The following is a 21503-nucleotide window of genomic DNA, read 5'->3' on the forward strand; positions in this document are numbered from 1 at the left end:
CCTATGAAGATATAAAATCTAGCTCTGCTTTTGTAAATCAGACAACAATATTAAAGAGAATGTGCACAGTTCAACTGATGGCCCTCCAAAACAGGCAGAAATTACATTTTACACTACTGTAAATAAATAATAGTGCTAAAAAAGTCAGAGAGTGAAATTTCAATGAATTACTTTATCTGGTAAAGCTTGGCACAGAAGTTCTAATGTTTAGACTTTAGCAAAACGTTAGCCAATGTAGCTCCAACTACAGCCAAACTAGCAAGCTAATTGTTATGATGTATACAAAATTTGGGTCAAGAATGCTAATAAACTCATAGTCAAGGTCAAAAAGACAGTGCTAAGAGAAACTAAGCATGATAGATGTCTAAGAGCTACACTCACCACAGAACACATTTGAATGTAGTTTTTACTCCAACGCCAGCCACTCGACTCTGTGGTCTCAGATTTCCTCTAAACAGGGGTCTTTTTAGCATCTGTTAGCTCAAACCAAGCCCGTGCTGTGCTGTGTGGCACATTTGGTCTGCTAACTAAGCTACTGTTAGCTTAGCCAAAACGCTACGGTCCCAAACATTGCAGAACAGGTTCACTTTAAGCTTTCTGACACTCCAACACCAGTCAGGCCACTTTTACTCTCTCAGACATTATTTGTTATCATTGTTGTAACAAATGAATCAAACCTCAGAATCAGTCAGAATCAAACCTCTATTGTGTTGTGTGGCACTGTTTTGTGTCTAGCCTGCTCGCTATGCTAAGCCCGCTAGTGGCAAGTGATGTAGATATTTGTAATTAATATAATCAAATAAAATATTTTTCTTTGTTATCAGATTAACTGGGACATTGTTGTCTCTCTGTCCCAGATAGCAGGCAGTTTTGGCCCAATTCTGGCTTTCCTATACGAGTGTTGGTTGACTACCAGGTAAATGCTAGGCCTGAATAGGGCCAGATCCTGGACAGCTTCATACGGTTTCGCCTTGTGTCTACATTCATGGGACAATTCTGGTGTGAACGTTGTGGACCAACAATGTAGTTGGGCCAGATTGGAGCCAAATTTGGGCCATATTCTTTAGTTGTACTCATTATACAGTGTGTGGGCCAGATCTGGGCCGAAGACTCAGCCAGAACAAAGCAAGGATGTGGCCCACCAGTAGGCCAGACAAATTTTGCTAACTGGGGTGTGTCACATTGTGACTGCGTTGAGATGCTCTTGCTAAGTTAGCCATTCCAACACCACAAAACAGGCATAATTTCACCTTTCTGTCCCTTCAGCACCAGTTTTCTCGACTTCACTCCCTCAAATCTGAGTCATCTAAACTTGTGTCTGCACTTTAGTTAGCCAGAATTGAACACATTCTGTGGTGAGCAGAGCTGTTATGCTGGCTAAGCTAATGCTAACCAGCTCCTATCTACTAGTTATCAGCACTGCTAATATTTCACCAATTGTTATTTAGGTGGTTTGACACTTGTTGAGCGATGGTTTGAAAATAATGCACTGTATTCACATATTTGGTGACCAGTTTATGATTCTGGGGAAAAAATAGCATTTTTCACAACATTAGCTTAAGTAGTTTATCTTTATTGTTACTTCAGACATTTATACAAGCAAGACTCTCTGTCACAACTTTACGATACCGTACATATTATACGAAGAACGCGTTTCTCATCAGAATTGAACATTCATAGCGAATTTGGAAACATCCTCAGCTGTTGTTTTTCCCAAAAAACAGAACAAAAGGAAGAAGTACACTCGGCTATAGGTGTCACGCTCAAGTCTCGTCAGGGAGTGAAGAATTCTTTTTTAAAACAGTCTTCTTAAGTGTAAGTTCCCCAGAGGCACACTACCAATACAGATGATTACAAAGATGTTTTGACATAGAATAGCTAACAATATTCAGGCAGAGTTAAGGCAGAACACACCGGAAATTCTCCAGAACCTTCTGAGAAGCGCATGGCTTCTCTTCTCTTTAGCCGAGATTCTCGCGAGGTATTCTCATGTGCATGATTCTCAATAGCTTTCCATTCTTGATGTTACACTGACCGAACTCAATTATGAAAAAAATGACTAAACTCTTCAATAGTAAACAAATAATAAGAGACATCAACCATTTAGCAGTTTCCAAAGCTTTTTGGCCCAATTGTTTTATAGCTAACTTTATTATTCCACGTACTAGTTTCAAAAATATTACCCAACACCGATTTGGTTGAACATTTGCATGGACCGCAGCGACAATTTGTCTGCCCAAATCGTCAAGTGATGTTGAAGCTGAAGGAGCAATAAGTAGCATTTTCCAATGCAATGAAAATTGAACCTAAATGAATGTAGCCCAGCGCTAAAGAGCACAGAATTTAGTATGTTGGCAGAGATTCCTCCTGTTGTACGAACTTGATCTTTGTTAGAAAAATAAAATCTGCTGAATGACACTGTAATGTGAAATCCTTCTTTCGTTGTTTGGCCCAAATTTGAAAGTAAAGTCCCCCCCCCCCCGGTTCCTGTTTCCTGACTGTACACCTTGGCAAATATTGCAATTGTTAAGTCGGACAAAAGATGCTACTTATTGCTTCTTTAATCGGAGGACTCTATGTGTCCTCTTTCGTGTGTTGATCCTGTTCAGTTCCAGTGTGTCTTTGGGCTGGCCTAAGGTACAGGAGTCAGTCCCAGAGTGTCCGTGTGAATGTCCGGCAGCGTCCTCTCGGGCCGCAGGCAAACAGCCAGACGCTGAAAATTGGAAGGCAGGAAAAACAACACATGAACAACAAATGGCACTGAGATTTGAAACTGAGATTAGATTATTCCAAATATAATGTTATTATAACCTCAGTTTCCGAAATTATGCGCGTTGTTCAATAACCAAAATAACCGATACACTACTGCTAGGACTGGTTAAGTACTGTATGGATTCCCAAAGGTTGTATGCCGTATTTGGGGAATGCTGGGTGTTGTAGTGAGGGAACATTCACAAACGAATTCACTGATGAAGCAAAACGGCCAGAAGGTCGCTGGTTTGATCCCCTGAGCCTACAGTACATGACTGTGGTGCCCCTGGGCAAGGCGCCTAACCCCCAACTGCTCCCCGGGTGCTGCGGATAGGGCTGCCCACTCCAGGCAAGTGTGCTCACTGCTCCCTAGTGTGTGTTCACTAGTGTGTATGTGGTGTTTCACTGCACGGATGGGTTAAATGCGGAGGTGAAAATTTCCCCATTGTGGGACTAACAAGGGTCACTTAAAAAAAACATAAATTGCTCTTACTGAAAAAAGGAAATAAACAAGAAAAGAACAACATTTGCACTGGAATACCGAATCTTGACATCTGAGATGTGGAGGTTTCATGGACTGAGTCTAAATTTGTAATTGTGATTATTTGGATGCTGAGAGTCAGAAAGTGCAACCAACTAAGACTGAACTTTGGAGGTGTGTCTGCAGACTTCCTCGAGAAAGTGAAAGTGAGTCTTCTGAAAATAAAGGAAGCTGTAAAAAAGGTAATTTTTCTGTCACGGATATGTTTTCTGCTTTTATCCTGACACTGAAAAATTTATAATTTGTACTTCTGACTGGAAATTAAATGAAGGGTGGTCTCTGACGTTTGATTTGAGACGATACCACAATGCAAAAAAACATGATCCATTCCTTGACAGTGTGTGCTGTCAGACGAGTGTGTTTTGGGTGAGTGTTAAGAGAGGCCTGTTCTTTGGAGCATCCACTGTGACGTGGCTGACCTGTTTGAGTGAGCCGGGGGTCCACACCAGTTTGTACACCATGTATATGGGAATCCACATGAAGGAGGAGATGCCGATGATGTAACCCACAGTGATGCTCCAGTCAGGAAACCGGTAGTCAAACAGTGTGAGGGGCGAAGGGTTCAGCAGCGAGCTGATGATGATGTACTGGACGAGAAACAGGAGAAACGGTCAGACAACTCTGGAACATTCTTTTTGTCTTCAGTTAACCCGACTAGGCCCCACCATGAAAAACCTTTTCTTACATTTAGCTTATTTCTCACACTTCAGTGTGAGAAATAATCAGTGGTGAACATTCCTAACAACTAACCGAAACCTGGTTAGACTATGGATCGTATTCAGATTCAGTGACGTATCTAGAACTTCCAGAAAGCCTAAATCAAACTGGGATTGGTTGATTCTTCTGTCATTTCCTAATTATGATGGTGGTTAATCTAATGTGTAAGGCCTTCCAGTTCAGCTCCTGAAGGCCTATCCAATGGAAGAGCTCTCTTGGATGGTTCTACCTACATAGCATGGAAAAAACAGTCCTGATTGGATAATTTTCTGCTGGCCAGAGTTTCCCAAACTTAACAATGAAATGAGTATAACTACAGTATTTAGAGTTTAAACAGAACAAGCATAACGATTATATTTTTTAAAATTACTAAAAATTACAGACATATATTTATTTATTCCACAGAAATCTTAAGGCTGAAAGTCTACTAGGCCCAGAGGTTTCCCCACTGAGAGACATTACACAGCGCGTTGAGTTTCGAGTGTCTATAAGTAGAAAAGGGGATATTTCCTTATGATCTAAATTTGATAAAAAATTATTGCTGTGTATGTTTTTAGGAAAAAAACTTTACTTTTTTGTCATGTTTTCATATTGAAAGCAAAGGAAAAACTCAGGAGTGCAGACTCAATACAAGGGTCACCTCCACCTGGCTGAATATAAAGCAAGCAGGATCTCCTCCATACTGAGGAAATTATGGACTGGTTCCATTTCTTAGTCTCTAAATGAACTCAGTAGCAGGACAGTGACAAATGTCCTCAACTCGCCAGCTCAACCTTCATATGAGTTCCAAACACCCTGGGAGATGAAAAAGGTGGCAATTTATCATGTTGAAGGAAGAAGAAACAGCAGTAAGGAGAATACGACAGGGGGAAATGTCAGCTATCGCTCGTCCAGAGATTAAAGTTTTGCGCGTTCAGAGTGGAGAAGAGAATATTGAGTTACGGAGGTGAGGTTGACATTTGTGGCGCGGTATCTTCAAACAAAGTTTAGGGTCAAAAATGTGATTACTGTGTCATGAGGGGCAGGAAGAGGAAACTGTGGACACTTGTGCGCTTCTAAACGAGAAGTCGTGGCCTGGAGATTTTACTACCTTGTTTATCTGTGGAACTTCTTAACCCTGGGAGATTCATACTCCTCCAACAGATGAATATTTGTCAATGGCTCGACAGTAGTGAGGTTAAAAATACAGGTATGCACATTTCACATCAAAACACCCAGCCTGCACTCTAAAATTTCTAGGGAATACCCAAAAGCTGGGTTGAGCCTGTTGGGTGATTTTATTGGGTGGGGTTATTTTCACTGTGCTGGGCAGTTTATGAGTGTTTTTTGGTAGGTTTACTTAGTTTTTAGGAAGTTTTCTGAGTAGCCTAGTTTGGGTTAACGACACAAAGATAACCCAGCCAATGGGTTAATTTTCAAATCATAAAGCTAACTTTACACAGTGAAGCTCTCAGGCAACTTGCGAAGTGTAATTTACATATTTGCCACATTTTATTTTTTGAACTTTTTGTTAAATTAGGGGGCGTAAAGTGAGGAGAAAATGAATCTAGCTATGTAGATCACGATAACAGCTGGTTAAAGAAGAATAAACGCTGGCACAAGCAGCTGTTAGCATTAACAGGCTAGTTACCTCAGCCGGTTACAGAAATGGAAAGTCAGGTTTGTTGTGATGGCTCAGAAAACCTTGCGTAAAGTCAATCAGAGGGGGTCTCTTCTGTTTCATTTTCTTGTGTGTTGTTCTGGTGAAATCCTAATTCTAAATGCTACATGCTAAATTTGACAGTATGTCATCTGATGTCATCACATGACGCGCTACCAACCACTTTCATGATACTTGTTCCCTGAAATTGAGACGCTTACATCTGTTTCAAGTGACTCGCTTAACATAATGCAATTTAGTTTGATGTAGGTTTCACTAAAGTTGCTTGAAAGTTTCACTGTGAAGAGCCAGGCTAACAGCTGAGTCGGTTAAACTGCTTCTCTTTAGGCAGCAGGCTGAGAGGAACTGCTAAACGTCCATTAAATATAGACGTTTACTACTTACTGCTGAGTGAAACTTATAAGAATAGGTGTGCTATTTCAAGAAAAATCTACATTATAAGCTGTATTCTTTCTGTTTGTGATGTGGGACTGGTAGGATTAGCTAACGCTGACTCACTATTATGTTTGTTTTTACAGTCTTACTTGAGGGTCACTGGTAGCTGTAGCCCATTATGTGATATTTTTTGATATGTAGGGTTAATATTAGGTCATTTTTAGATAGACCTTATTGTTATCTGTGTAATAATTGTAGTAGTAAGGTAACGTTAGCCTACCAACTTTAGTTACATTAGCTAACCAAGCTAACCAACCATACCTGGTTAGACTAGACTTAGATCACCACTCTTCTTGCAAAGAAGCTTAAATATGAAAAAAAGTTGATTTAATTTGTACATTTTGAGCAAAATTGATGATTTTACATTTATTTTATTAAGAAAAAAATCATTAAAAACTGAAAATGACAAGTTAACAAAGAAAAACTGTCAGACAAAACAGTTAAAAATAACCCACTTCTGGGTCAAAGTAACCATATATTAGAGTAACTCTAACGATTCAGCGTGTGCTCTGTTATATAGTGACCCAGGTTATGGATATGAATATGGATATAAACCAAATTGAGTTGTTTTAAACCCGGTACGTTGCAAATTTTTACTCACAGCTAGAAATGCCGGGCTGATTGCCACCCAGCACACCTTCCAGAACAGTCCAGGAGTGTAGCCCAGCATGGCTTTGATGTCGTTGCTGAATCTGTTGATGCCTGAGAGGAAATAAATAGGATGAATTGAGAGCTAAAACACAGGAACATTAATTGATCTATGATATAGTCCACATCCTTAAAGCTGCTTCCTAAAGGGGCCTCAACAATTTGACAGAATTCGGGGTTTTGTACTTTTATCCATCCATGTTCAACATTTCAAACAACCCACCCTCAACCCTCCCCCCAAAACACTTATAGCTCCTCCCACCTCCAAGATACATCATCAGAAGAGTTTTTTCTAGACTTAAAACTGGAAAATCTTCTTCTCAGGACTAATTTGGCACCACTGCAGGAGATCTAGTAGGCATGATTATAACAGCTGTAGCAATGCTTGGATTTTTTATTTTGACCCGAGTGCCCCTTAAATGGTTCTTAGCCTATAATTGGTGTAGAACCTTTACATTTTGTGGAGTTTTTAGCTGGAGTAAATCAGAATGATACCCAGTGCCCAGTGAACTCTACTGTTAAACTGAACTGTATTAGCCACACTGTTGTTTTCTGTTCATAACGAATATTTCTTTTCTTTCCTTACCATAGAACCAGGAGACGGCAGTGGCCTCCAGGAAGACAACAGCGATTATGGAGGAACCGACTCCAAACTCCTCGAGCAATTTTACAACATATGCACCTCCCTGTGACCACAAAAATAGTCATGGAACCAACAATTGCTTGAATGCTTGTTTAGGAACCATCACAACCATCACTTTTTTGGGTCTCCACAGCTTCTTCCTTCAGGAATTTAGACTGTAGCTCATCTGTTGATGCCCAGTTTGTGTTATTCATCCTCTAGATCTACATCAGTGGTCAGTTTCTGACCACAGAGCTGCTCCGCTGTGTTGAGATTGGATCACCATCCAAATGATATCTGGATAACAGCGGTCCTTTGGTCAGAAACTGATCAAAGATGAATGGACTAGGTAGCAGCTGATAGACTACAGTCCAGGACTTGCACACCTGTATAGTGGGCCTATAAGGTGTTTCCAATAAAATGGCCAATGGGTGCAACTACTTGGTTCTTGCACATGCATTTCCTGTGTCATTTCAGTACATGTGAGCTGCTTTAGCAAATTAGGCTGAGAGTGCATGAGGAACTCACTTTAGTAAGGGTGCTGAGAGAGCCCAAAAAGCACACCACCACCAATCCCAGCACAAACAGTTCTCTTCTGTGAGACAGGAGGTCTGGGTACTCGTCCATCACTGCGGTGATTATAGCCTCCAGACCGCCAAACTGGAACGCACACATGTAACAGCAAACTTGAGTAACCAAACAGAGATTTGGTGCATCTTAAAAGTTCAGTCAGAACAGCCATTAAGTATAAATTATTAATTTTTTCAAGTGATATTTCAGTGGGGATAATAATCCATTTGCATAAGAAAGGAAAAAGTCAAATAAAAATAAGTGGAAAACAGGAGTTTCCAAAACTGGTTTCCAAAAAATTAATAACAGCTACAGAGATAATGAGACTCCTAACAACCACCTGGAAGACCTGGTAGACACCAGATCTGTCTCCATCAGATAAACAGCACTTAAAGCTTTCATCTTTGAGAGAGAGGAGAAAATCAAGCTGCTTCAGATCTGAAAACATCCACAGGTGTTTCTGTCCATCCTTCCACTGTGAGAAGACAAGTCTGACCACCCCAGACTGACCTAGAGTCCACACCTCAACAGCCCTGAGTGCATTTGGATTACTTCGACAGTGAGAAGCAGAAAGTTCAACCAACTTCTAAGACTGAACTTTGCAGGTGTGTCTGCAGGATTCTTTGAGAAACTGAAAGTGAGTCTCCTGACAAGAATGGAAACTGTAATAAAGGTAAAGAGTGACTCACTAAACACTGAAACATCTGGTATTATATTTTGTTGTTGAGACTTTTGTAATTTGCTATGAAAAGAGGGGTCAAGGGTGCTCTCTGACTTTTGAACACCAAGCTGGACTTTCATGTTGTATGTGTGGACGCACCGTGCTGTCCAGCCCCAGCGTAATCATCATCACAAAGAAGATGATGGCGAAGAATGTAGAGCCCATCATGTTTGCAATGGCTTCTGGGTAGGTGATGAACAGAAGACTTGGGCCTACAGTCAGTAAAAAGATCCAGTTTAGTAACAGAGATGGAGATTTCAGATCCTGGCGGTCATAAAAGGAATTTAACGGCTTGTTTTATCTCTTATGTTTCAAAGGACTGATTTTCGTTCCATTTTTTCATAAATAAAAGAGTGGATCATGTGTTCTTACCTTTGTTTTTGGCCACATCCTCTACGCTAACATGTCTCTGCTCAGCCATGTAGCCCAGCACAGTGAAAATCACGAACCCTGACACAAAGCTGGTCAGGCAGTTCACCAAACTGGTCACGATGGCGTCTCTGGAACACAGAACATCTACTTTAATTATATCCCGGCACTAACTTATAATTATTTTTGTAAATATATTGCAAAGTAAGCCGAACAATGTGAACAATAAATGGAATGAAAACATTTAAAGGGGCACATCGGCCCAAATGAAAAATCTAACCATCAGTGCATCTGTTGAACATGCCTGCTCGCCTTCTGTAGTAGTGCTGCAGAGGTCTCTAGTGAGATTTTCTAGTTTAAAAACTGGAAAAAAAAACCCTTCTGATGATGTATCTTGAAGGTGGGACGGGGTTTTGGTGCAGGTATTTGATGGTGGAGCTGCTTTTTTTCAGCTAGCTGGCAAATGCAGATAGATAGCATTACAGCTAGGAAGCTACATTCATGTCTACATTTATTAGCCTATGGTAATTATAGTTTTAAGCCCGAAATCCCCTTCGATTCTTATAGTTTTATAAGAAACATTAATTATTTCTAACTGAAAGCTCAAACAAGTGGAGAAATGATGCGGAAAGTGCAGATTCTAATCTTTCATTGTAATTATTGTTGTTTACTGAGTCTAGTTGAAGTAAGAGGTTAGTACTGTGCTAACGGTTAGCGTCTTTGTTGAGGTAATCTGGCGGTGGGAGTGCACTCAGTAGCAGCCCACTTGCTAGCATCAGCCACGTCATTCATTCACTTCTCATCTAATTCATTCAAGGCGCCGAAAGCCAAGTGCCGCCATCCTACTCCTCACGTGTCACCAACCCAGACGGGCCCCATTAAACATGTGCTGCTCCTCAGCCTCACAGCAGGCCACAATTCGATTTCCCTCCCTGGCTCAGCGCTCTCCATCTTTCATTATCATTACTGTTCTCTTTGGATGTGTTTGAGCGGGAAAAGGAAACCATTGAGAGATAAATGCAGTTAGCTGAATGCTAACTCCCGCTAAGCACTAGCCTCTGTCTGTTTCAGACTAACATTTGACAGGTTTAAAGAGGGGCCAAATACAAACGAACAGAGAGACAAAACTGAGCAGGAATGGCATTAACAAGCAACACATACTCCACAGTAGTGTCTAGAGTGAGATCCCAGTTAGCATAATTTGTCTGGCCCAAATCTGACCCACACCCTGTAAAGTGAGTAGAACTAATGGATGTGGCCCAAATCTGGCCCAACTACATTGTTAGTTCACAACATTCATGCCAGAATCTGCCCACAAATATAGACACAAATCAAAACTGTATAATGCTGTTGGACATCTGGCCCTGTTCTGGCCTGCATGCCTAACGTCTGCCTGGTAGTCAACAAACAGCCACATAGGAAAGCCAGAATCAGCCCAAAACTCTCTGCTATCTGGGATTTTTCCCATTTAAAGACTAGGAAAACACCTTTTTGATGACATGAAAACTACAACTGCATCAGGACAGCCAGCTATGTTAGCCACATAGCTAATGTTAATGTTTGCTAGGAAACAGAATATCTTATCTTACTGTCTTCAAATCATCATTACAGTGGAGTGAATGGATTTCTTAAACTACAGAAATGACTCGCCAGATGAGGAGGGCAACAAGCTAAGGTTAAGTTAGCAAGTTAGCTGGCTACGTAGATACCCTACCTCAGTTTCTCTCCTTTTCTCTGAAACTCTAAAACTAGTGTGTTCATTCTGTGCTGAATAAAGACAGAACTGTTGTTTTCTTTATTAAATTCTTGGATGACTGAATGTTACAGTCACACTAACACTAAATATGGCTATATTTATTAGCCTATAGCTCAGAGGCAAGTTAGCAGGGATTCCCAATGGTATGATGTATTTGCACAATGCATGCTGGGGATTGTAGTGAGAGAACACAGACAAACAAAAACATGAAAACGATAGATCATTAACTCTGTACAACAGAGAGAAGACTTGAAAAACCTGAAATGATGGGGATACAAACTAAACACAGGCGACAGCAATAACAAAGGGGTGGAGCTAGGAAGACAAGACAAGGTTGACTAGCGAAAAGGTGGCAGAGCCAGAACAGTGGAACAATACTAGCCTAGAAAAATGCTGATAGCCTAGTTAGCCAACCAGCCTAGAATAATTTTAAATATACATTTTTCATCTTCAGATCAATACATCAGGATGCATCAATGCATTTTTACAACCCTATTATGAGGCCTTGTTCAGGTCAGTGATTAGTCAGCTTGTTAAGGGTTTACAGGGGCCTTGAACACACTCTCAATCAGTGCTTTACTTGTAAGTTTATTCAAGAATAGATCAAACATGGACCTCATCAAAGGCCGGTCACCCTGAGGGTCAGCGCTGTGGGTGACGTGTTTTATAATGTTTGTTTTAATGAAGTGAACAGCGGGGATGAAGGGAAGCTGTACCTGTAGCAGTTGTTGGTGAAGGGGTTGTAGCTGGACAGGGCGAGCAGCACGCCAAAGCCAGGGCCCAGAGAGAAGAAAATCTGAGCAGCAGCGTCCACCCACACCTGCACAGCATGATGGGTAAAGCAGTTTACTCCCATTACAGAGTGACCAGAGCAGTCGTTATAGGTAAAACGGTTTAAGGGCCAGTTCGTCTGTTTCTGTGTTTCTGTCCCAAACCATGACCCCTAAATTTACACATGTGAAAATAATACTTACATTTTTTCAATTATGTTTTTAAAAGATTTTTTAATTAAGTTGATTTAGATCCATCATTAGTTTAATTTTTAAATAAACTTGCTGTCTCATTTTTTCATGTCACTACTGAAACACAGTTTTAGTCTGTAGGCGTAGCCTTTTTAGCCATGCCCCTGCATTTTAGATGAAATGAGACTGCATCTCTGTCCCTCATGACCACATGGTGAGCAGTTAAATCCCATTGTTTTGAAGTAAGTGTGTCTCAAAGTCTGAAAATCAGTGTGGAACATTAAGAATCGTCACTATCGAAACACAGATTTTTTATGACAATGAAAAATATGATGATTTTATGTCTGTACAACTGTTCCCTGACTGTGTTTGCTAGTAAGGTACTAGCTAGCGTTTTTGAGTTCTACTCAAAATGAGCTAAAATCTTCACTACCGAAACGGTCACTACTGAAACATTTGGTAAAGTTTTGGTAGCGTCACGATTACTTTAGTGCACGATTGTTTTGCTAGTGCCAAAATGGGTCACTCAAAGCAGAAGGATTTTAGTCAAAAGTTCAAGTCAGTTAAAAGTCTGAAATGAGTTTTCAGGTCTGACTATGAACCAGTTCAGCAGAATAATCCATAAACGTGCGATAATCTAGCTGACTATTAAGTTTATGATTAAACTTTATTTACACCAGCTATTGCCAAAGCCTCTAAACTACCACATTTAACGAAATGTGCTGTTTCATGTGGGATAATTTGTTAAGGTTAGTCTTGCAATGTAAATTCAATGTGCAGCAGTGTTAGCTTGCATATGGCTTAATCTGTATTTCGACGCATAAATGACAACACACTTTTTTGGACATTCAACCCTTCCAGAAAACCAGTAATGTCACGTTTAAGCAAACGATATGCTCAACCTTGGTAGCAATGTTGCTAACTGACTAGCAAAGCTATGGCAAACAGCCTGCTGGCTAACTAACATCTGACAGCATGTTAAACATTTCAACATTTAAAAACATTAAACATTTAAAATGCAATTCAAAAAATGTTTAAGTACTTCTGCCAGCATACAAAAGTTGGAGTGGTTGGTCATCTTGAATGTAGTGTTTTTTCATTATAGCATGGTTTGATTTGCATTGATTCCTCTGCAAAGTCAGTCAGAACATCCATAAAATCTTCAACAGTTAAAGGGTTTGGGCTGGGAATGCACTGAAATTTTGGCCACCAAAAATTGCCAAAAATAGTTGAAAGTGGCATTTTTGTTTTTCGGCTGAAAAAAGAGAAAAGGCAGAAACTTTTGGCAAACAGGTCTACAATGAAGTGTCAAAATCTAACGCTTAACAAATCATGGAAAGGAGAACAGATGTGTTCAAACAGCTTGAGCTGCAGCAGATCAGCTCCTGCAGCTGTGTTCAGTTACGCTCTTTGACTCACATGTTTCTAGCATGAACTGGTTTAATGACATTTTTTCATGGAAGTCACATAAATAACAATGAATAATTCAATATCTTTGGTAATAAAGCTCTGCTTGTGAAAACACGTGTGTTGGTTAGATCCTGCTGAGATTTCTGGCTGTATCCTCTCTTTAAATGACGCACACTAAAGTGACTTGCTAATAGCACCCCATGCTGGAGAAGCTTCAGACCTATACACAGGAGTTCCATAACATTAAAAACCAAGGTGTTTTACATTGTTACATCAGAGGCCCTCTCGAATTCAGCTTGGGAAACCATGAAATATTACGTGGTCATTGTTTTACTAACTTTCAGTATGTGATATTATTTTGTAACCCTTTTGAAAATAAAGTTTAGTTTCCCAACCGGGCAATTATCACCTTGGAAGCATTATCAGTATTATATTATAATATTATATTATGTGCATTCAAAAGTATAAATAAAAATGAAAATTTTCTATGAAACAACATTTTCTCTCAGTTTCCGGTTTCGGTTTTTGGTTGAGTGTGTTTCGGTGGGTTTTGGTAAAGAATTTATATTTCAGTGAGGGATGCTGTTAGGTCAGGAGTGTGTTTTCTACCCTTGCACAAATGCAGAAAGGCCGTACCATTGGCTAGTTGATTTGAGACACAGCCAGTATCTGTACCTAACTAATGGTTCACCAAGAATCCTAGAATAGTCTGCAAATTACTGAATGGGCTAACAATTCAGTTCTAACCAGGCCTCGGTTTGAGGACGGGGTGCAAAGAGAGGCCATTCTTGGAGGCCTTAAATCGTTTGAACCCCTTATCCCCCTTCAAAATATTACAATTCGACCACTGGTTATAACTCAGACTCAGAAGAGTCAGCGCTGACAGGATGCAGTTCAGAACAAGCTGATACTGAGGCCCAGTTAAGGCTAAAGGCTCCATGTTCTATTAATAGGGATGCTATCAGAGTCATTATAAGATTACTCTCTTATTTCTACCGTCTAGACAGACAATCAGATTTGCTTTTCTGTGCTATAGACAAGCGCTCGGCCTCCAGCTGTCAATAGAAGACTGAGGCCACAATGAATCCAAGTGATTTTATTGCTTTTTGAGTTTGAATGCACTATAAAAATGATCTGTCGGCTGAAATTCCACAATGTTGTGCAGGTAACATGAAGGTATACTTACTATTGGAGTTTTAACAAGCTTAACATGTTAATAAGACTATATTACTTCCCTTTTAAAGGGCCCATATCATGGAAGAATTCATTTTCCTCACTTTTTTTAAATAAAAGAGTTCGATATTGTATGTAAACACTGATTTAAAAAATGTCATTCACTCTACAGTCTATAAAGCCTTTTTTGTAATGTCACAAAAACATTTATATATATCCGCCTATTCAGCCTACATCTGTTTAGCCCCGCCCTTGGAGTTATAAGCAGTGTTTTAACCCAGACTGCTTTTTGAATGAGAACAGAGCTCATTTACATATATCAGTCTTAAAGGGCCCATATCCTACATTTTTCTTGTATTTTATTTTTTCCACTAGAGGTTCACTTATAACATTTGCGTAGTTTTATCTGCTAAAACAGTGTAATTCATTCCTATATGATCATTTTCTAACACATTTTTATCCTTTAAAATTAAACAGGCTGTTTTTGTTACTGTGCCTTTAAGACTGGTAAATGGTAAATGAGCTCTGCCCTGATTGGCCTCATTCCAAAAGTGCTCAGAGCTGAAACGCTCCTTATAACTTCAGTGGGAATGGGTGGAGCTAAACTGCGATAGGCTGGAATAGGTGGATGGATGTAAATGAGTTGGTTCTTGTGACATCACAGAAACAACGAATTCACAATTTTTCCGGCCTGGTTTTCATATTTGGACTGTACGGTTTGGGGAGTGAACGGTGCATTTTGACAATGTTTACATACTACATTGAACTACTTTTCTAAAAAAAAAAAAACAACAACTTTGGTTTACCATATGGGCCCCTTAATAGCACAGTATGGTTGTGTACATGTGAATTATGACACACAAACAAGTGGACCTCAGGAGGAAAAGTAAAACAAATGAAAAATGTTGGCTATGGGCCCTTATTGTTAAATATATTTTACAGTGAATAAAAAGAAGCAGATTCAGATGTAAACCAGCTGTTATGATCTGAGAGGTGATGAACGGCGATGCCAGTGCTGGAAAAGATCTAAAGAGCAACAAGAGAGGGAGCGAAAGAGCGAGAGAGAGAGAGAGAGAGAGAGAGAGAGAGAGTACGAGGGCCTTTCATAATGGAAAACAACTGCAAAACTAATTAAGCATCTGATTAGCCCTGCTGGCTTTATTTATGCGCCTCATACAAGCTTCTCCTGCAGCAGCACAACACAAAGCAGGACGAGCGACATAAAGCGCACGTCGCCGCCAAAAGTCCTGTTTTTAGAATGATGACTGATATGAAAATTTTGTGACATCAGCATCAATTTTAAGGAGCTAAAATGCTGATAACCATTAATATCAGCTGGGATCACTTAAAGGGCCCATATCATGGAAAACTGCACGTTCTTCTATCTAAGTTTAAAAACGTGCCATTCACTCCTCAGCCATACATGAAAACTAAGATACCACAGTCGCCCATTCTGAATTCATTGTTTTTGTGATGTCACTAAAACGAACACATTTACATATATCCAACTGTTCAAGCCTGGTTCAGTTTAGCCCCAGCCATCACAGTGAAGGTATAAGGAGTGTTTCAGATTGAACTGCTTTTTGAATAAGGCCCAATGCAGGACAGCCAATCAGAACAGAGCTCTTTTACATATATCAGTCCTAAAGGCACAGTATCCTAAACAGCCTGTTTAATTTTGAGGGACAAAGAGAGGCTGGAAAATAATCATGTAGAAATGAATTATGACTGTTTTTGGTACATAAAACAACACAAACATCTTAAATGGAGACAATGTGCCCTTTAAAACAAGAAAGAGAGAGAGAGAGAGAGAGAGAGAGAAAGAGAGAGAGAAAGAGAGAGACTCACACTGGTCTCTTGGAGTTTCTCCCATTTGGGCTGGAGGTAGAAGACCACCCCTCTCCACGCTCCTGGCAGAGTTGCCCCCCGAATCAACAGAATGAACAACACCACATACGGAAGAGTGGCGGTCACCCAGACCACCTGAGAGACAGAGAGAGAAAGAGAGAGATTTTCATTCATTGTATTCTTATAAAGTGGCCAGTGAGTGGAAGAACACAGTAGGTGTTTCTAATAAAGTGGCCAGTGAGTGGACATACGAGGTAGGTGTTTCTAATAAAGTGGCCAGTGAGTGGGAGTACAAGGTACGTGTTTCTAATAAATTGGCCAGTAAGTGCATGTTGGGTCAGTTAACGTTTTTTGTACCTTTCCTGATGTTTTGACCCCTTTCCACAGGCTGAAGTAAACGATGGTAAAGATGAGGAAGAGGCAGAGCATCAGTTGCCAGCGAATGGTCCCAACGTTCCCCAGACCGGACGAATCATGCAGTTCAAGAACGTTCCTCCTGTTCAGAAAGAACCAATAGATTTTCAGTATTTGGAATGTTATAATTGATTCTAATAATATTCAGTAAAGTGTGCAACCCCAAGAAAGGCATGGTCTATATTCCACTGCTGTTCTTACAGTTACATTTGTGTAGATTTGTGTGGCTCATTTTAAAAATATTTCTGATTTGCACCAGAATAATTGAATCAAATTGTGGTGAAATGTGTCATAAAGTACTGAATCATTTCTTCAAGAATCAGAATTAAATTGATTGTTGTAATGGGAGATTAACATCCCAACATCCCTCCCACAATGTTGGTAAAATGAAAGGGCAATGTATGGACTATCTCTCTCTCTCTCTCTCTCTCTCTCTCTCTCTCTCTCTGTCACTCTTTCTCTCTCCCCCTCTCTCTTTCTCTTTCTTGTTTTTGTCACTTACATGCACTTACGTATAAAACTCCTCGGCGGGCGAGCGAGAGTAGTTGGTCCAGGTGACATTGTCTTTGCCAAAGTAGTTGGTGCAGTTCTCCGTGTTCCAGGTGTTGTCACAGCTGGTCCAGGGCAGAGTACTGCTGAAGGACGAGTAGAAGTAGAAGAGCGCCCAGGCGATGATGGTGTTGTAGTAGAACGACACATACAGAGCGATGATGCAGATCGCAAAACCAATGCCTGGTGAAGCAGGAATAATTTAGCTTAGATTATTGAATTATATACAATATTGGTCAATATATATCATCATATAGGACCATATTCCATGATATACTCATACCCCACCATATACCATCATGTACCACCATATACTATCATACACAACCATATACGACCATACAACATCATGTAATATTATAACCCACCATATGAAATCATATACTATTACACCCGACCATATACCATCATATACTATCATACCCCATCATGTACCACCATATACTATCATACCCAACCATATAGCACCATATAACATCATGTAATATTATACCCCACCATATAACATCATATACTATCATACCCCACCATATACCATCATGTACCACCATATACTATCATACTGAACCATATAGCACCATATACTATCATACCTCACCATATACCATCATATACTATCATACCCCACCATATACCATCATATACTATCATACCCCAAACCCTTGGATGAGATCCTTGACCATTCTTTGTCCAATTTAGGATATCAAAGGGGTCTTACAGACAGATGACTTGTGGCTATTACCTTTGAAAATGGGGCAGATGTGCTTCCATATGGAGATGGCGCCGGTCCGGTGGAACTGACCCAGAGCGAGCTCCATATAGAAGAGCGGCACACCCCCAAACACAGCCATGAGGACGTAGGGGATCAGGAACGCACCTGTGCAGACACACCAGAATTGGGTTAGCTCAGAAGGAATGACCATCAGAGAGACCTCAGTAACTCAGAGTAAGGATGCTGACCTAAGCTCAGGTCTGCCAGTGTCAATGAGCTTTGGCCAAACGTTCAGTCTGGGGGAATTCCTTCTTTGTAAAAAACCACCATGTCTAAATTTGACAGATGGTTTAATAACATATGTTCATATGTCTGATATGATAATAATAACAGCAACAGCAATAATATCAAGCCATCCTAGATAATAACAATAACAGTCAAAGGGCATTAAGGGGACCAATAACTATGGAATCATTATAATATAATAACAATTACAATAACAAGCCATTGTAATATAATAACAATAATGATAATGGGATACTGAGAAAATCAGAGCTGCTCTGAATACAAATCCAAACCGCTATGAAGATAGTGTCTTTAATTAATCCACTTTACACTTACATATACATAAATATTTTTGGTTGATTTTCATTTATAGTGATCCAACTACTTTAACAGATCTCCACTATTTCACCATATACCACCCTATGCCATCAAATACCACCGTATACTCCCATATATAAACATATACCATCATATACCATCGTACCCCATCATATCATCATATTCCATCATATCATAATATATTTAATTACAGACCACCATATAACATATGGTGGTCTGGTCACACCACCATGTACAATCATATTCCAGCATTAACCACCATATACATATTCCATCATACACCACCATGTACAATCATGCTCCAGGATTAACCACCATATACCATCATATTCCATCATAGACCGTCATACACCACCCTATACCATCCTATTCCATCATACACCATCCTATACCATCCTATTCCATCATACACCACCATACACTCTCCTATTCCATCATACACCACCCTACACCATTATATTCCACCATACACCGCCATACACCATCCTGTTCCATCATACACCACCCTATACCATCCTATTCCATCATACACCGTGATACACCATCCTGTTCCATCATATACCACCCTATACCATTATATTCCATCATACACCATCCTATTCCATCATACACCACCATACACCATCTTATTCCATTATACAATGACATACACCATCCTATTCCATCATACACCACCCTATACCATTATATTCCATCATACACCACCATACACCATCCTATTCCATCATACACCACCATACACCATCTTATTCCATTATACAATGCCATACACCATCCTATTCCATCATACACCACCCTATACCATTATATTCCATCATACACCACCATACACCATCCTATTCCATCATACACCATCATACTTCATCTTATTCCAGTATACACCACCATACACCATCTTATTCCATCATACACCACCATACACCATCCTATTCTATCATACACCACCCTATTCCATCATACACCACCCTATACCCTCATACAGTACCATACACCATCCTATTCCATCATACACCACCCTATACCATCATACACTACCATACACCATTCTATTCAAACATACACCACCATATATTATCATATTCCTGATAAACCATCATATATCAGGAGTTGTTTGGGGATGTGGCCCTTAATGAATAGAAGCCAAAAAACTGGAAACATTGAAGTCAGTTGTTCCGAGAAACTGGGCTGTGATGCTCAGGTGTAGGTGAAGGGCAAAACCTCGTATCTTCAAAGTGATAACTTTACAGGAGAAGGAAAAAACATACTTTACTTTTAATGAAAGTTCAATGGAACCAGACTTTTTTTTTAGGTATTTTCAAATGATATCAAAAACCGAAAACAACAAAAATGGAGATACGAGGTTTTGCTCCGACAGCAGCGATAAGCAGCATTAAGAAGACTTTCAGCACCACGGACAGCTCCATCGACGGAGGCGCGTCACAACCGCAACGCAACAGTAGCGCTATTTTATTCCTTCACTATTTTACTTCTAAAGCTGCAAAATTTGCGAAAACTATGCTTTTTGTTTTCTTTGAAGTCCTCTTCTCGTATGTACATACATGTATGCATATACCACATGTCTAAATTGTTCTTTAAAATTGCAGAAATTTTTGTCTAAAATCTTTTCTAAATGAAAAATTGTGAATGTTTCCCAACGATCTCCATAAAAATGCGTACTTCTGTCCAGACTTGAGCTCAGAAACTTTATTTTAGGACACTTTGAGTCCTATTGTCCACTTTAGAGAGCTCTGAAACGTGTCCAGAAACGCAAAGCTATCAAAAAGGGCTCTGCAAACAGGTTCCTCGACTCGTAATAATAGTTTGGTGCGATATAGAACCATTTTCAAAAGGGTTCTTCAAAGATTTTGCCCATATAGAACAGGGTTTTGATCACTGAGAAGAACCATTTGACCATGCAAATAACCATCTATGCATTGTGTTCATGGTTCTATTGAGAACGATTGCCTTTACTCAAGAACGCTTGAAGAACCATTTAGTTTCTACACTCTCAACTTTCAAACTTTCAACTCCAGAACACTGAACGGAAATGTGGACATCATGGACGTTCTCACCTCCGCCGTTCTGGTAGCAGATGTAGGGGAACCTCCACACGTTGCCCAGGTCCACAGCGAAGCCGATCACGGACAGCAGAAAGTCGATCTTCTTGCTCCATTTGTCTCGTGAGTCGGTCTGGATGATGACCGGTACCGGTACGGGTCCACGGGCGATGGGTTGCTCTTGGTGGGGCATTGCTGCTGACCAAGCGGGGAGCCCAAACTTCAGCTTGAAAATATAAAAAAAGTATAAAAATCGGTAAAACGAGGGGTTGCTGGTCAGACTGGACGTGCGGTCACGGACGGCATGCTGCGGTGTGGAGGCAGCGAGGTGAGGTGAAACTCTCAGGATTGGACGACTGAGACCCCCCCTTCAAACCCACCAACCCACCCCCCAATCCCACCCACCTGATGCGAGGGAGCGACCACCAAAACAGAGTGATGAGGACATCGTCGCCCGTCCCACGTGTATTGTTATTACTGGTTGTCCATTATTTTCAGTTCACTATATCTTTTGCCCTACAACGCTAACTACACGAATTTAAAGTACATTTCCACTAATTGTTTACAAAAAATTCTCGTTGATCTAAACAGAGTCCCATATAGCAATATATGGGTTTCAAATATATATCATAAATGATTTCCCTTATATTCCCTAACTTATTTTAGTCACATGTGACATATATACCAACTTATTTCAAATTGGCTATTTTCAAATATGGGACTTATATTTACCAATATATGATAGAAAACACACATGTATTAAACATAGCATTGTTTTTACTTTGTATTGTGAAGCACTTTGAGCTGCATTTTTAATGTGTGAAAGGTGCTATGTGAATAAACATTATTATTATTATTATTATTATTATTATTATTATTATTATTACTATGTGCATCTTCTTTGTTGAATATATTAGTACACTAACTACATAACTAAACTCTAAATACATGCACATTATGAGTG

General features: G+C 40.0%; 1 protein-coding gene across 2 annotated transcripts; it reads right to left on the bottom strand.

The window, feature by feature from the left end:
* Window positions 1-1645: 1645 nt before the first annotated feature.
* slc6a4b (solute carrier family 6 member 4b) lies at window positions 1646-20867 on the bottom strand. 2 transcript variants are annotated; one of them, XM_036599241.1, is made up of 13 exons: window positions 20555-20867; window positions 17889-18023; window positions 17110-17329; window positions 16541-16679; window positions 16184-16318; window positions 11507-11610; window positions 9038-9165; window positions 8765-8877; window positions 7903-8034; window positions 7339-7438; window positions 6706-6806; window positions 3712-3879; window positions 1646-2713 (listed from the first exon to the last, which is right to left on the bottom strand). In XM_036599241.1, exons 1-13 carry the CDS (start codon window positions 20730-20732, stop codon window positions 2633-2635), a joined length of 1734 nt encoding a protein of 577 aa, XP_036455134.1. In that variant the 5' UTR covers window positions 20733-20867; the 3' UTR covers window positions 1646-2632. The 2 variants fall into 2 exon arrangements, with proteins under 2 accessions (XP_036455134.1, XP_036455135.1); XM_036599242.1 differs by lacking the exon at window positions 20555-20867 and adding an exon at window positions 18107-18287.
* Window positions 20868-21503: the final 636 nt, after the last annotated feature.

This window comes from Colossoma macropomum, unplaced genomic scaffold, assembly GCF_904425465.1.
Source record: "Colossoma macropomum unplaced genomic scaffold, Colossoma_macropomum, whole genome shotgun sequence".
Classification (NCBI taxonomy): Eukaryota; Metazoa; Chordata; class Actinopteri; order Characiformes; family Serrasalmidae; genus Colossoma; species Colossoma macropomum.

Bases quoted from the DNA above. Each gene is read 5' to 3' on its own strand.
- slc6a4b (XM_036599241.1), bottom strand. From the start codon at position 20,732: ATGCCCCACCAAGAGCAACCCATCGCCCGTGGACCCGTACCGGTACCG. The intron at 8,035-8,764 runs GTGCGTCCACAC...TGTGCGTTCCAG, and splicing joins CGCTGGGGCTGGACAGCACG to TTTGGCGGTCTGGAGGCTAT. The intron at 7,439-7,902 runs GTGAGTTCCTCA...TTGTGGTCACAG, and splicing joins CTCTCAGCACCCTTACTAAA to GGAGGTGCATATGTTGTAAA.